The 17,299-nt window shown below is 51.0% G+C and overlaps 1 protein-coding gene across 1 annotated transcript; it reads right to left on the reverse strand.

Moving 5' to 3' along the window:
• Positions 1–4,606: 4,606 nt before the first annotated feature.
• PLA2G2D (phospholipase A2 group IID) lies at positions 4,607–9,090 on the reverse strand (the record flags this gene model as incomplete). Its single annotated transcript, XM_080654765.1, has 4 exons — positions 4,607–4,758; positions 6,584–6,690; positions 7,845–7,989; positions 9,006–9,090. The coding sequence occupies 4 exons, from the start codon at positions 9,088–9,090 to the stop codon at positions 4,607–4,609; spliced, it is 489 nt and encodes a 162-aa protein (XP_080510891.1).
• Positions 9,091–17,299: the final 8,209 nt, after the last annotated feature.

Raw genomic sequence — 17,299 nt, forward strand, 5'->3', positions numbered from 1 at the left:
CAGGAAGTATAAACCAGAGAATTAGGATTAAGGCAGAGAGACAGGGAGTAAGTAAGGGTGATGGTGGTTTGTGGGGGAGGGGGCCATGCTTCCAGTTGGGAGCACAAGGACGTTTCCCTGAGGGAGTAACTGTCAGCTGAACTCTCTTGCAAAGAGCTCTGTAAAGTACCTTCCCCGAGAGGCTCCCAGGTGGGCAAGGCTTGGCCAGGAACCCGAGGCAGAGTGGACAGGGAGGAATCCCGCGGCCTGCCTTCTCAGCTTCAAGTTTTCACAAACTGTTTTCAAATCTCTTCTTTATTTTACGTGAAAAAACTGAAACAAACAAAGAAATCCAGAGCATCCTAAGCTAGAGAGAGCCAGTCAGTCCCTGACTCTGGGTTGTCCAGACTGCCCCAGGGTCAGGCTGGCTCTCGACTGACCTCAGTAGTGAGCGAGGATGCAGGGACCCCAAGTGTAAATGTCCGCAATGACCCTCCAGGGACACTGAAATGTGGTGGAAGGGACAGGAGCCCCAGCCCCGCCAGCACATCACAGGGAGGGGAGGATGTGTGGGGAGTGAGATCCAGCTGGAAAAACAGGTAGAGACGTGGAGAGGCATCAGCCTGGGCCTGGCCCCCATACCCCAGAGACCCTGAATCCGGGTGACCTGTGGGTTGGGTCAGTCAATGGTAGGAAGGGACTCTGTGTGGGAGAAAGTGACCCAAATGTGAGGGCTCTACTTGAGCACTATTGTTATTGTTGGTAAGATTATTACTCACTAGCCCTTTACCCAGGTTTCCTGCCTTGCCACACCCAACCTCACCTCCTGGTCCCTGGGCGTGGCTATTCTCCTCTTAAAGGGGTGCCCAGGGCTGAGTCACCAATTGTCCTAGTAAAGAGTGTGGGAGGTAGGCTGGTGAGACAGGGCTCTGGAGCCAGAGAGACCTGCGTTCAAATCCCAGCCCTGCCACTTATCAGCAAGTGACTCATCCTAAAGTTTCAGTTTCTGCAGCTGGAAAGTGCAGGTGCCCCAAGGGAGTGGAGAGGAGCGGGTAAGTGGGCAGCACAGGTGTTCAATGTCCTTTCTGCCCCTCCCATGGGTGGCCCTTTGCAGAAACTGACCTCAGAGGGACAGGAAGCTCAATGAATGCGTCCTTCTGTCTGTCTCCTACATCCAGGGGTCCATGAGAGAGAGGGACAGACAGAGGTGCCTGTGAGTCTTCTCCAATCCCAGTGATGGGAACCTGGCCCAGAAGGAGAGCTCACAGGTGGGAAGGGCTTGCCTTACTCCAGGGACTCAGTTCTGGTTGCCCTGAGACCCCATCTCTCCTCTTGGTCCAAAGTTCCATGTCTTTACCAACCTGGGATTCATTCATTCATTCATTCATTCATTCAACAAATACCTACTAATACCTACTATGTGATCACCAGGCCCTTCCCTAGGTTCTTAGCTCACAGAGGGAAGCATTATGGACACAGCCCTGCTCCTGACCCAGCCCTGGGATTGCCCACCCAACACCAATCCTATCAATAATCTCCACAGCCCCCATCTTAACTGCTACGCATCCCTTAGAGACATTGACCCGGCCCTGTCTGAGAGGTAAATAAGTCCTGAGTAATCCAAATCAACTTGGGTAATCACTGGGGCCACATGGTTTCGCGTGGCCGGTCCTGAGTGGGAGGGCTGCTGGGTGGTGGTGGTAGGGCTAATTAAAAAGAGACACAGAAGAGACAGCATTTTCTCTGCTGGATGTTGGCATGTCCTGGCTCGAGGTCTGGATCACAGCTGCCGCCTCGGAGCCAGGAGGAGCCATCTGGAAGCCAACCTAACCAACACAGAGAGGGTGGCCAGCCGGGAGCGGGAGAGAAACAAGGTGCTGATAACATCATCAAGCCACTAAAGAGCCACCTTCCCCCTGGACTTACTGTCATGTGAGCTCATAAATGCCCTCATTGTTGAAGCCCATTGAGTCACAGTTTTCTGCTGGAAGCTTCCTGATTAGTATAAACAGGGCGGGGTGCAGGGGGGCAGCGTGGGAAGGGTCTGGGGTGGCATCCTGGCTCTGCCTTTTGCTGGTTGCGGGATCTCCAGCGGTTCCTGTCCCCATTTTGAGCATCAGGTTGTTCAATTTTAAAAGGGGGCTAAATGCCCATTCCTGGCAACATTGACATTGTCAAAGCCACAGAGCCCGGAACATGGGAGATCTGATGGACAGTGGAATCGCCAGCTCTCGACCCTGGATAAAGTGGACATCATGCATGAGGATCGAAGTGAACAGCTGCACCGTCATACAGAGGAAGAGAGGAGTTGGGTGGAAAGAGGGGAACATTGATGAACTATTCTCCTCCTGATTTACTAGTAGCTTGCGGGGGACTGCAGATTTGGTTACTACCTAGTAACGACAAGAACAACAATAATGCAGTTAACATTTAAAGAGGGGTTACCATGTGCAAAGCACTATGCTAAGAGCTCAGGCATTCATCCTGTTGAAAACATTAACCTCATCTGATTTTCCTCTTAATTTCATTTATACTTCACACACAAGGGAAGCAAGATCCCTCCTGGAAAGTCACATGGCTAGCCAGCGGTATAACTAGAACTTGAACTTGGGGCCCATAGTTCTTCATTCCTATTATACTGCCTTGTATGAGGCACTGAGCCTCACACAGAAGGAAAACTGCGTGGCCAGCTATTTCTCACCTGTGTGCCACAGGCTGGAGGTTGTGGGTGGCTCCAGGTGCCTCAGCCCTGCTGCTGGAGACATGGCTACTTACGTATGAATGACAGATTGTGGATCCTTATATGAAAAAGCTATCCATTCATCTATCATCCATCCATCCATCCATCCATCATCCATCCATCCATCCAAACTCAGTTTCCCTAGAAGCCAAGCCTGAGACGAGGATTCTTGGGCAAGCGAAGGATTTATTGAGGGAGTGCTCTCAGGAGAAACCTGTAAGGGAACAAGGGAAACAGGATAGGCCAGGGGACAAAGCAAGCAAAGAGGTGGTTCCAGAAGTCTCCCCTCAGCTGATGCCAGGAGGAGCTCTGGGCATGCACCGTACCACCCAGCTGGTCCCATGCAGACGGCGGTGGGCAATTATACCTTCCCTGGTGTTATACTTCATATGCATTGGCTAGAGGTGGGTGATGTGGAGGGTAGGGGGGATAGGCAAGGTAGTTCCCAGCAGACGAGGTCAATCCTTAAGAGGCAGATGTGAACACTTCACAGCCAACATCTGGCTTAGCTGGGAGTAGGGGAACTGGGCCAGAAGGGGATCTGAAGTGGAGCACTAACAACATCTGCCACAATCTCCATTTGACCCGTTAGCACGAATGGAACACTATTATGTAGAGGAGCAGAGGAAACAAAGATGTGACAGACACAGCCTCCGGCCTCCGGGAGCTCCAGTCTAGTTGGGAGCGATCAGAGAAGTCCAGACGATGATAAGTCGACTCAAGGTACAGCTTGGTAAATTGCAGACCCATAAAGTGCTATGGGAGCTTGGAGGAGGGAGTGAGGCCGGGGAGCCAGGAGGAATCAGCCGGGGGAGACGTCTGTGGGAAGCAACCCTTGGAAGCACGAGGAGCCTGGGGCGGGCTTAGCCACTGGAGACAGCAAGCGGAACATGTCTGCGGAGAGCCCACCTGAGCAGAGGCCTGGGGGCAGGGGAGGAAGGGCCTGGAGGACACGTGGCCTGTGCCCGCGGGCTTTGTCCAGCCCTTCCCTTGACAGGCATTTACGGAGCCCCTTCTTGGCCCTGCTTTGGGTACCAGGGATGCAGTGAGTCATGGGCCCCGCCCACCAGGACCTCAAGCCTAGTGGCGGGAGGGACAGGCGCCAGACAGGGCGGGTCCCAGACTCCTGCGAGAGGCCCTTGCTGGGGTGATGGAGGGCCTAGAACAGTGGTTCTCAACCTTTCTAATGCGACCCTGCTAGCGGTTCTCAACATGTAGGTCGCGACCCACAGGTTGAGAACCGCTGCTGTAGAGCCTAAGACCATCGGAAAACACAGACATTTACATTATGATTCATTAACAGTAGCAAAATTACAGTTATGAAGTAGCAACGAAAATAATTTTATGGTTGGGGGGTCACCACAACATGAGGAAGTGTGTTAAAGGGTCGCGGTGTTGGAAAGGTTGAGAACCACTGGTAGAGGGTTACGGGGTAGAGTCAGGAGGACAGAAAGATGGATGCTGCCCATTAGAGAGGCCACTCGGGTGCAGCTTGGACAGTGTATTAGAGCAGTGAGACCGGGGCGGGGAGGCCTGGTGAGTGAGGGGCAGTGACAGGGAGAACCTGCCTCACCCCGGTCCCCAGGCCCCGGCCCCAACACCTGCTGCTTTGGCCCAAACACCTTCCCTTTGGCTCCCTGGCCTTGGCTTTTCCTAAGTTCTCAATCCACCCTCAAAGGACACAGCTGCTGTTGGGAGATTTATTTCAGAAGGTCCAAGAGGCAAGGCGGGTGGTGGAGGAGAGGCCGACTCTCCTGCTTCCTGGGGGTGTGTTAAGGGAGCCAGGCTGCTTAAGGGGTTAGTTATTTCTGGGACAGGGATGTCAGCAATCCCGAGGGACTTCCGAGGACCCAGGTAGGGAGTGTGGGACAGCCGGGCAGGCTTCTTCTAGCACAGAGGGGTTTGTTCCTTGCAGCGGGACCTGGAGAAACGGGCGAAACGCAGCTTCTTCTGGTAGGTGCACAGCTGACGCTTCAGGCAGAAGGCCACCTCCTTGTCACAGGCGCACAGCTGCTGCTCACACCAGCTCCCTTTGTCAGCTGTGGGGTGCAGGAGGGGGGCTCAGTGTCCGTCCATTCCTGAGACTGAGCCAGGGCTGGGTCTAGGGTCCCTGGAGGGAACCTCTGAAGGCAGTGCTATCCACACTCAGCTTTAGGGTGTCCTTCCAAGCTACTTGTGAAGCATAGTAACCTCGATCTTGGGTAAAAACTGCTGTTTAAAATTTAACCCTGCTATTCTGGCTTCTGTAAACGTCTGCTTGCTTAAATAATAGGGAAAAATAAGACTACTCCCCATTCCAGAGAGGCCATAAACTATGCCCCAGACAGAGTTGTCAGTGCTGGCACCAGGCCAGGCCTTGAGATATGGTCTCACGGCCCTGTCCCAGCACACAGGATTTTTTCTCAGAAGGTCCGGAAGTCTCATTCCAAATTTGGGAGACAAAGAGCAGAAAAACATATAAATAAGGGAGACTTCCACCATATTGGGCCCCAGAATTTGAGAAGCAAGATTTTCCTCTGGGCCCGCTAGTGCTAGCGAAATGAACAGAACTCCAAATAAATTTGGCTTATTGATTAAGGCGTCTTCTGATTTACAATATAACACGTGGACTCTAGCTGCCTGACCTTGGGTATGTACCAAGACCTCCCCGTGTGCCTTTATTTATTTATGCATTCATTCAGTGAACATTTGAGCACCTATTATGTGGCTGGCCCTGGGCGGGAGTTTTTTTTTGGGGGGGGGCGAGAGGAGGAGGCAGGACTGAACACAGCTGACCTCTGAGGTTCACACTCCCGTGGGGCAGCAGGTATTTGAGAACCACAGAAACGAGAATCAAACTGTGCTGTATGGGAGTAAGAAACAACACCAGGGCCACAGGACAGGAAAGCAGTGGGCCCGAGCCATTGGAGCTGAGGTCAGAAGGGTCTCTCTCCCTATGGAAAGCCAGGTGGAGGAGGGGGAGTGCTCCAGGCGGATGGAACAGCCTGTGCAAAGACTCTGAGGCAGGAGGGACTGTGGTACTTCAGTTTCATTATCTGTAAAATGGTGATGATGAGAAGTGCTGCCTCGGGGGGCTGTTGTGAGAATGAAAGTAAGAAGGCAAAGCACTCAGTACAAGTAAGTGCTCAATAAATGCCGGCTATTACTATTAGTGTCATTGTTATTATTATTAAGCCCTCAGTGAACAGGGACAGTGGTGATGTGCCCGTTTGATTCCCAGCCCTGGAACCTGCCACCTGCTTCAAGCATGGACCCAGGGGCCAAGTGACCTGGGATGCAACCCAGGCTCTGCTGCTGGCAGCTGTGTGACTCCAGGCAAACACTTCTTCACTCCATTTCCTGGTCTGTAAAAGGGAGCTCGTCAGGGTGGGGCTGCCTCCTGGCTGGGCTGCTGTGAGGATCAGTGATGATGGAAGTAGAAACGACAAGATCAGTAGCCCATGTCATCTACTGAGCATGCCCTGTGGCAGGCATCTGTGAAGCTCATTCTGTCTGCCCTCATTCTAGTTCCTGGATTAACGCTATGGGGTAGAATAGAATACTGTTCTCGTCCTCAGTTCACAGATGAAGATACTGAGGTTCAGAGAGGTTGAGCAAGGCATTCAAGGTTACACAACTGGTCAGTGGTGGCTCTGGGATCTAAGCAGAGGTCTGCCAGCCTTCCAGATACTAAAGGAGCCAAAGCCCTCATTGGACCTCTCCATACTCCCACCCCTACTCCTGCCTCTCCTCCACCGCCCCACTGTTGCCACTGGGCATGAGAGAGAAACAGAGAGGTTGAGTAGCTTGTGCATCATTGCACAGCGTGTGAAAGCAGAACTCCCTTCCTCAGTCTTCAACTCCAATCCCAGTCCAGACACTCACAGCACTGGATGTCCCCCTGGGAAAAGGTGTAGTTGTAATGGTCCCTGTGGTAATGGCAATGGTGGCGCTTCAGGTGACGATAGCAGCAGTCGTGAGCATGGCAGCACCTGGAGGGAGAGGACAGGAAGTGGGGCAGGGAGCGCAGACACACTGCACCGTCCTTAGCTGGCTCGGTCTCAGGCAGCCCTTGCCCCAGAGGAGAACCCGAGCCTCCCCTTGGAAGAGCCAAGGCCTCCAGGGGGCTAGTCTTCTGCATGCTCATGCTAGCTAACACTTAGAGTGCTTCCTAGGACCCAGGCACCAGCTTTTTCTACAAATTCTCTCTTAATCTTCCCAGCCACCCTACGACAGGGGTATAGGATGATCCTCATGACACAGCTGAGGCAGCTGGGACTCAGGGAGGCCAGGCCGCTTGCCTGAGCTCACACAGCCTGTAGGTGGTGGGTCCGGGAAGTGACCTGGCCTGGCCCAGGCTCACACAGCCTGTAGGTGGTGGGTCCGGAAAGTGACCTGGCCTGGCCCAGGCTCACACAGCCTGTAGGTGGTGGGTCCGGGAAGTGACCTGGCCTGGCCCAGGCTCACACAGCCTGTAGGTGGTGGGTCCGGGAAGTGACCTGGCCTGGCCCAGGCTCTCATCTCTCCTCTGGTCGATTCCCAGGATTGTGGTGAAGATCCAATGAGATAATGGCAAAATGTTGCCAAAACCGGTTTGGCTCAGTGGATAGAGCGTCGGCCTGCGGACTGAAGGGTCCCGGGTTCGATTCCGGTCAAGGGCATGTACCTTGGTTGCGGGCACATCCCTAGTGGGGGGTGTGCAGGAGGCAGCTGATCGATGTTTCTCTCTCATCGATGTTTCTAACTCTCTATCCTTCTTCCTTCCTCTCTGTAAAACATCAATAAAATATATTAAAAAAAATAAAATTAAAAAAAAAAAAAAAAAAAAAAAGAGATAATGGCAAAATGAGGCAGGACCTTTTAAAAGCCCCGTGCAGTGGCAGCGGGCAGTGTGTGTGTGTGTTCTAATGCGATTAGGGGTTGAGAGTGCAAGCGGGGGTTGGGGGGGGGTCTTCGGAGACTTTGGGGAACCCTCTAGAAGGCAGGCTCCAGGAGGGTTGGGGCTGTGTTGAAGCTTAGCAGAGTTCCTAGCACATGGTACAAAACGGATCCACAGGCTGAATGAATAGATGGAGAGGAAGGAGGAGAGTCCTGGGGCGCGGGCAGGACAGGATTGCCGCCCGTGGGCCTGCCTGGGAAGGGTTACCAGTCCGTGGCATCTAGGGGTTGGCCTTTTCCACCAAGTCCACAGTGACAGCCGTAGGGCCAATAGGAGGTGATGGGTGTCTTCCTGGTTATTTGTTTGACCATCTTGTTCAGGTTCAGAATCCCGCTCTGGGTTGGAGTCACACCTGCCAAGGAGCCCAGCAACAAGGAGAGGACATGAATCCCGGGAGAGGCCCGTGCACCCCTGGCTGGCATCTCTGCCCTATCTGGTCCAGACCAATGACCTTGGATAACAAAAGGACAACAACCACTACGTCTATTAAAAAATGTAATGACAGTGAGTGCTTGCCATGGCTTTTCATGTAGCAGTTTATTGACTCCATCTACCCCATGAGAAAAGGACTATTTTTTTTAATAAGTCAACTTAGATTAGAGAAAAGTTGCAAAGATCATACAGAAAGTTCTCACAGAACCCTCACCCACTTTCCTCTAGTGTGGTATCATCTTACATAATTGTGGTGTATTTATGAAAACTAAGAAACCGACAATGAATACTATGTTAAATCCCCAGTTTAGAGAGGAGCAGACTGAGGCTTAGTCACTTGTTCCAGGTCATAGCAGCTGGTAAGTGGAGGAACCTGGATAGAGACCCAAGAATGCTTTCTAAAATCACATATTTTGAGGTGCCAATTTGCTAGCAGCCACATTTTTACATTTGATCTTCTGCTAAAGATCAAATAGAAATCGCCCCACCTCCCACCACCAGTCAACAGAACCCACTTCCCAGGTTCAAGGGAGATCATGAGCATGGATGCGGAGTGCTATTTCTATGCAAATGAGTGTTATTAGTTGGTCGAAAGGACGGAGGGGAACAAGGTGAGGTGAGGAGATCATTTCTGTAATTTTTGTCCAAAGTACCACAGGTGCCAGCTCGGCAGGCCCCTGGATTCTGAACCTTCGGTTCTGACCTTCACGGCAGGCCAGAAGCGCGCCACAGCTTGGCCACCCAGGTCTCTCTGGCCACAGTTACCGTTCTAAGGGACTGGGAGCCGCTGATGGCTCCTTGCAAGGGGCAGAGGATTGAGGGCTTGAGGGGCCAGGGTGGTGGGGATTAGAGCAGCAGCTCAGTCTAGAAAAAAGATAATAGGGCCTACCCCCGTCCCCCCTTCCCTTTCCAGCTGTGGCTCCCGTCCCCACTCACCAGCAAACACCACCAGTACGCACAGCAGGGGGAGTTCCATGATCCCGGCCCAGAGGAGGAGAAGCAGCTGCTGGAAGTCCTTCATGCAGGCAGCCCCTTATATAAGAGGCACCCCTCCCTGCACCAGCTGAGCCTGCCCCTGCCCCTGCCCCTTCCGCTCTAGCTCTCATGGAGACCCCCTCTGCTCCTTCTGTTTCCTCTTTTCTGGCAAGGGGGAATTAAAAATTTTTTATTTTTTATTTTTAGCATCCATATTTTAAACTTTCTGATTGCAAAAGAAGCACATGTTCAGTGTAGAAGATTTGGAAAACATAAACATTAAGAAGAAATTAAAAATCACCTGTGGATTCATTAAGCAGCATTACGGGTTCGGTGTATGTCCTTCTGGTTCCATTGCTCTTTCTCTCTATATATATCTCCACACTTTTCCTGACCAGCTAGGAAGTTGTTATTTGTAGCCTCTCTTTTCACTTACCAATGAAACTTGAACACAGTTCTATGCCATGAAATATTCTTCTGCAGAAACATTTGAAAGGCAGCCTCGTATTCCATGATACAGCTAGGCCACTCATTTAATGAATCCTGTATCGATGGCCATATGGGTTACTGCTCTAGGGTGTACAGTGGTACAGTGAGAGAAACCACGGAGGTGAAATCTCAGTTCATGTCCAGAACTGCTGCTGTGGGATCTATCCCTAAAGTGGACTTGCCGAGTCAAAGCACATACACAATTTGAAGGCAATTGACATGTGTCGACAACTGGCAGAAGGTCCGCCCAGTTCACATATGGGAATCCTAATGAACACATGGTGTGGATCCAGCCTAACGAGGGTGGGGGTGCTGATGGCAGGACACACGGAGGCATCACGAAGAGCTGGTCTGCCACAAAGGCTCCATGGATAACCCTGCAAGGTTTAATGGAGAGCCCATGGGTAGCAGAAATTGGTTTTCTTCTATGCCCACGAGATGGCTGTTCAAGGGCATAGAGCCCAAGCTGACCTCTAGGCTGCCAGCTAACCAGTTCACCCCAAAAAGTGCACCAGCAGGAGTCACTGCTGGGAGCTGTTCCCTCTCTCAACTCTCTTCTACACCTAGTTTTTCCTTTGTTCCTTGCCTCCGTCGCTGAAGGGTCACCTAATGTGTGAGAAAATAATTTGAGACAGAAGGCAAAATCAGTGTCTCTGGCATAGTCTTTGACATGCCTCCCCCAGGTGTGCTCAGTAGTCATTCCTTCTCCTCTTGCCAATGGGGCCTTACCCTACGAGCAGTCTTCTAGATCTGGGCTCCTGACAGGCATGTGGCTACCTCCCAAGCGTCCCCTCATCTGGTATCCTTTGGGTAGGAGCAAAAGTAGGCAGGAACAGAGGCTTTGTTGACTCCAGAAAGCTTTTCCCTCTTGGGAGAGACGCCATGATATTGATGCTGTAAAGGGGCCTCAAAAACATTTTCCCCAGACTCCTCCAGAGGCCCCAAGGCACATCTGGATGGCCGGGTTTGGGATCAGAGGGACCTGGCTCAAACTCTGGCTCCTTCTCTTACCATCTGCGGGACCCAGGGCAAATCACTTTACTTCCATGAGCCTTGGTTTTCACGTTTGCAGGACCGGGACAATATGGGGACAGCAGTCCCTCCTTCCTCTGATTGCTGTGGGGTTCAGGGAGCATTCGGCACACTGCACCAAGCCTCACCCATGGGGAGAATGTCCTACGGCAACCACAAAGGGTTACATGGCGTTTGTGAAGAGGATGAAGAGGTGGGAACCAAAGCCAGACTGCCTGGATTCCAGCTGCTTCGCCTGGAGCAAAGAGCTCAGCAATGAGTCTTTTGTTCCTTCCATGTACAATAGGGGTGATGATAGTACCTACTTCATAGCCTTCTTGTGGGGATTAAATAAGATAATATGTGAACAGGGCTTGGTCCATAGCTAGAGCTTAATAAACGTTAGCTATGGTTACTCCCTTCATCACCATCTTCATCAGCCACGTCATCCCTGCTTATAATAGAACTAGAGGCCCGGTGTACGAAATTTGTGCATGGGTAGGGTCCCTAGGCCTGGCCAGTGATCAGGGCCGATCGATCGGGGCTTTCCGGCTGCCGGCTGGGGCCTTCCTTCTTTCTGTGCCACCCCCTGGTGGTCAGCGCACATCATAGCGAGTGATCAAACTCCTGGTCTCCCGGTTGAACTCCTGAGAGGACACTTTGCATATTAGCCTTTTATATATAGAGATAATCTTTTCCTCTGCAATGTCTAATCTGCTGTTAATCCTATCTACTCTTTCATCTCAGACAGTGTGTTTTTCTCTCTGTAGAAATTTAATCTGGGTCTTTTTATATCTTCTGTGTTTCTACTTAATATGCACAAGCTCTCCTCTATCTTCTTACGCATAGAGAATATGGTTATAATAACTATCTTAATGTCGGTATCTAATAATGCCATCATTAGGGTGATTTCTGGGTCTGTTTCTATTGATTGATTTTTTTCTCATTAGGACTTAAGATCACCACTGCTCATTATTATAGATCACACTATAATAATAAAACTTTGTCTATTTTTAAAGGGTGGTTTCTTTTAAAATATATGTATCTATTTTATTGTTTTCAGATAGGAAGGGAGGAGAGATAGAAACATCAATAATGAGAGAGAGTCATGATTGGTTGCCTCCTGCATGCCCCCTACTGGGGATGGAGCCTGAAACCCAGACAGGTGCCCTGACTGGAAATTGAACCGTGACCTCCTGGTTCATAGGTCAATGCTCAGCTACTGAGCCACCCCAGCTGGACAAGGGTGGTTTCTTTCCAGTAGATTTCCAGAAGTGAAATTGCTGGGTCAGATGATAGAAATGTTTTTAAGCCTCTTCCTTTCTCTGAAATCTGTAGAAATCCAGAACCCCTGCATCTGCCTCCATTGGCAGCATGTGGGTATTCATTGGGCCTGTTGGTTTCTTGAGACTTGTCAGCAAATCTGTGGGTTTTTACATCCGTGGGAACAGTAGGAAAAACACTTGATAATGCACCAAGATCTCCAGGTGGTGGACACAAAGCAGCAGGAGGGGGCTTGGGTGCTGGAGTGCTTATTCGATGAAGAAGAGTTACCATATGCGGAGCCTCTACCGGGCATCAGGCACCGGCTTGTTATGTGATTTTCACATCCACACCACAAGGGAGATACTGCTGCGTCCATTTTACAGGTGAGGAGACGAGCTCAGAAACTTACCCAGCGTCACAAGCAGGTACGAGGCAGAGCTCGGGTTACAACATAGGTCTGCCAGGAGCTGCCCTTACCAGGCACTGTTCTAAGTGATCCCACATAGTAAATGCACGTGGTTACTGCCCTAATCCCCATTTCACAGATGAGTCATTGTACCCAGGGCTCTGCTGTGACTTTCCTGCCCTCCTGATATAGATGGAGGTGGGCATGAGAAGAACTGGCAGAGCCTGCAAGTCTGCTGTCCCCAACCTCACTGCTGAAAAGAAAGAGGAGCCCCATCTCCCAAGGGGTATCCCATGGGTGACCCCACGTCCTCTCAGCCAGGGGCCAGGACCTCGCCTCGACTCATTTCTCCCTGCAAAGCTCCATGTACCAGGATGGTCCCCTGCCTGGACTCTATCCGAGATGAATAGCCAGACGATGTTAGAGACGAAGCTCGGACTTACTGGAGGTTGGCAGGACAAGAGGAAGTGAAAGCTGGGCTTCCCCAGGGGCTTCCAGCAGGAAAAGGGAAGGGAGGGAGAGAGCTGAGTTGCCTTTGGGGGAGAGAGACCCACTTTCCTGCAGCTGCACCAGGGCAGAACCAAAGCAAGCGGAGTAAACAACCAGAGCGCCCAGCCCCCAAGTGTCTGCCTACAGCAGAATGAACACGTTGAGGCAGAGCCGCCCGGGGAAAACATGACCAGGGGCCGAAACTACACACAGCCCATGGAAAAACCTCACACACCTAATGCTGACCCCAAAGAGGACAGACTCTGTGCATATGACCTTCCAACACAGCCAAACTGAATCGTGCTTTTACGAGTCAGGACAGGGTTCCCCGCTGAGGGGGTGGGGACTAGACAGGTGACAGGAGGGCTTCGGGTGCTGCTGCTGCTCTTTCTTTGGCCGGCTGTGGGTTACGTTAGTGTGTTCAAGTTGGGAAAATTCATCCAGCTGTTTTAATTTGTGCATTTTCCTATGTAGATTATACTTCTACAAATTTGAGGGAGCGAATGGGCAGGGGGAGTTACTTCAGATAGCCTTCTAGATGATGAAGTCAGGCTGTGTGGTAGAAAAAAAACCCAGCTTTGACATCAGTCACATCTGGGTTTGAATTCCAATGGCATCACCGTGATTACAGCACATCGGCTCCCTGAGCCTTAGTTCTCCCATCCAAAATATGGGCCCAGTGATGCATCCCCTCAAGGCGTGTTGTCATAATCACAGGTAGAATGATAGGTATACAGTAGGTGGTCAGTAAATGCATGGCACCTGGTGACCCCTCCTCCCAGGAGGAAAGAGTCTAAGGTTCTGACCAAAGCAAAGGGCTGGGCACACTGACCTCTCCCCACACCTCGGGCCCAGCCACTGGTTTCTAATTGATACAGAGCTGGTCACCCACAGCGGGGATTTCCACTTCACCTCTCCGTGCACTCAGAGTGACCCAAGCTCAGGCTAGTGGCCACAGAATCTTCTTTCAAAATCCCGGGACCATTCCCACGCCCAGCAGCTTTGACACGGTCATGGCTTGAAGGTTCTTGCTTTGCCTTCAGACCTGGTGAGACCCCATGCTGCCTGTCTCCAGGCCACATCCCGCTGGGACACAGCAGCGCCTGGGCGGTCAGGAGGAGGCCTGGAGGTCATCCTGACTCCCCGGCTGTTTTCTCACCTGTTAAATGGGGTGGAGGAAAAGGAGAAGGCCCAGCCTGCACAATGGGGTTCTTGTGCAGATGCTGAGACATGGGGCCTATGCCATGCTTGGCTTGCATACCATAAGCGCTCAATGGTGGTAGCTGGTGTTCTCATTATTAGCACTAGCTTATGGAAGACAAGGACTTGCAAGAAATCTCCCAGCCACCCAGCAAATGAAGGGCTTTCCTGAGCACCAACTACATGCTGGCCCCAGGCAGACCCCGCCCCTGTCCGCGAGGGACTTTTGGTGTCCCTGGAGTGAGCAGACACATTTAAGCTGATTGGAAGCTGGGCTGTGCAGACCCCCGGTGGCCCGTCTGGTGGGTGGGGGTGGGGGCCTAATGCGGATTTGCACAAAGTGGGTGGATCTGCCTGAGGAGTCAGAATCGGGGGATGACCGTGGACCCCAAGGTGTTTGTCTGGTTTTACAAATGGGTCTAGGATCCATTTTTAATATTTATTTTAAAATTTTTTGGTAAAATATACTCAACAATATTGACCATGTTAACCACCGCTGAGTGTGCAGGTCAGTGGCATTAGGTGCGCTCACACTGTGGTGAGCCATCACCACCGTCCATCCACAGAACTCTTCATCTTGCAAAACTGAAACTCCGCACCCATGAAACTCTCCGTTTCTCTCTCCCCAGTTCCTGGCAACCACTATTTTACTTCCTGTCTCTATGAACCTGACTCCTCTAAGTTCCTCATCTGAGTGGAATCATGCAGTATTTGTCCTTTTGTGACTGGCTTATTTCATTTATCATAATGGCCTTAAGCTGCATCCATATGATATGTATCAGAATTTTCTTCCTTTTAAATTGTGAATAAAATGTTCCATTAAAAAAAAAAGCTTTACTGAAATATAACTTGCATACCATCCCATTTATTCATTTCTCAGTGTATAAATCGATGTGAGGTTTTTTTTGTATATGCAGTTATGCAACCATCACCACAATCTAATTTTAGAACGTTTTCAACAACCCCCCAAAACTAACCCTACCCATTAACAGTTTCTCCGCATCCACCTCTACCACAGCCTTGGCCAACCACTAATCTACTTTCCATCTCTACAGATTTGCCTATTTGTTTTATATAAGTAAAATCACATAATATGTGGTGGCCTGTATAAGAAGAGGAAATTTGGACTCACAAAGAGACAAGAAGATGGGGCACGCACAGAGGAAAGACCATGTGAGGACGGTGAGAAGGTGGCCATCTGCAAGCCAAGGAGAGAGGCCTCAAAGTGAAACCAAACCTGCCTTCACCTTGACCTTGGGCTTCCAGCCTCCAGAGCGGTGAGAAAGTAAATGTCTATTGTTTAAGCCACCCCGTCTGTGGTATTTTTTACGGCAGCCCCAGCAGTTAACGCAGTATTGTTATTGGGTTGAATTCACTAGTGAAGGCATCTGGACCTGGAGTTCATTTATGAGAAGGTTTTAAGCTACAATTGAACATTAATTTTCTTTAATAGATATAGACTATTTCCAGTTGAGTGAGTTTGTGTCTTTCAAGGAAATTGACTATTCCATCTTAGTGGTATTATCTTACATCCATTTTAATATAGAAAATTACAAGTAATAAAATAAAACCATCAGCTATTCCACTGCCTAAAAAGAACCATTACTAATGTTTTGCTGTATATCCTTCCGATAATTTTTATATATATGCACGCCAATCCTCTCATCCCCCTCCCCTTTTTTGTTTTTACAAAATTGGTATTACCCTTCATATCCAGGATTTTGTTTTTTGTATTATCAAATCTTTAAAAACATTATGGATTATGGATGGCTGATTAATAACTTGCTTAACTAACCCCTAACTTAAGTTGCTCCTGATTTTTGGGGTGCATCATATAAAACACCACAGTCGGTATCTTTTTAATCTTTGCTGGCATCTTCGTTTACAGTTCCCCAAGTGGAAATACTGGGTGGACCAGTTTATTGACTTTGGGTACTGAGCACCCTGTGCTTGGTAAGGGGAGGGCGGGGAGAGGGAGGAGCTGATCCCCCCACTTCAGGGGCTTGCCCTCTGCAGACCAGCCCAACAGGGCTCTTTGGAGGCCTGCAGGGGTCCCCACCCCGGCGGTGGCCTCCTTGGGGCAGATCTAAGTGGCTCTAGGTTACCTACCGGTTGGAGGCTATATCGTCCAGGTGTGGACTGTACTGGCCTTACTTCTTAGTTCTTCTTCCTTCCGAGGCTGTGATACATTACGAGGCAGATACAGAATCAAAGCAAAGACGGAACCAAGCTTTGTGCAGACAAGTGACGGCAGAGCCCAGCCTCCTCCCAGCACTCTCAGTCCTCAGGGAGCTCCCAGCCTGACGAGGCAGGTCCTGTCCTCTGGGAATCCCCGGGCTTTGGAGGAAATAAAGTCTCCTGTTCCCCAGGATGCCCGGTCTGAGTGAAGCGTCAAGATTCACACACCAGAACGTGCACGGGCACCTACGGAGGGATGTGTAAGCAAGTGTAAATGAACACCTTCCCCTGGGCCGGTGTGTGCCTGGATGCAGTGGGGGCGTCCTAGAACTTCTGGGAAGGAGAAGGGCCTGGATCCCTGGAGAGGACGTTGGGCAGAGGCAGGATGGGGGCTGGGAGGAGGGGGGTGACCTGTGGGACAGGCTGGCCAGTTGGTGTGGTAGATTCCTAGGCAGGGAAGCCCCAGGGGGTCCCTTCAGTCCCTCATCAGCCACTTAGGGGGCATTGGGAGAGCAGGGCCAATGCAAAGGTGGGAGGGTTACTCGGAGTTTTAATTTCCAAGAGTACTCTTCCCTCCACCTGTCTTGTTCCCCTTCCCACACCCCAGTTCACCTCAAGACTGGAGAAGGGCCCTAGCTGGTTTGGCTCGGTGCATAGAGCATTGGGCTATGGACTGAAGGGTCCCAGGTTCAATTCTGATCAAGGGCACATCCCTGGATTGCGGGCTCGATCCCCAGTCAGGTGTGTGCAGGAGGCAGCAGATCAATGATTCTCTCTCATCATTGATGTTTCTATCTCTCCATTCCCCTTCCTCTTTAAAATCAATAAAAATATATTAAAAAAAAAAAAAAAAGACTGGAGAAGGAGCTTGGGCTTGGCAGCAATCAGATCCTTCCCTGAGTGCCTACCCCATGCCCACCTGGCATGGCACCTGCCATCTGTCCAACCATCCTCTCTCGGGGAAGCCGGTTACATCCAGTCCACAGCTGAGGACACGGAGGGCAGGGAAGGGAGCTGTGCTGCCAGGGTCTCAGAGCCGAGCTGTGGGGGTGCTGCAGTCGGAGCCCCATCAGTGGGACTGTGCCATCCTCCAGGGGCTCCCAAGCTCCAGGCCCCTCTGCTCCCCTCCTGTCCATCTTTCCCACACACATGCCACCCTCTATCTAGACTCTAGACCAGGGGTGGGCAAACTTTTTGACTTGAGGGCCACAATGGG

This window comes from Plecotus auritus, assembly GCF_963455305.1.
Source record: "Plecotus auritus genome assembly, chromosome: 2".
NCBI lineage: Eukaryota > Metazoa > Chordata > Mammalia > Chiroptera > Vespertilionidae > Plecotus > Plecotus auritus.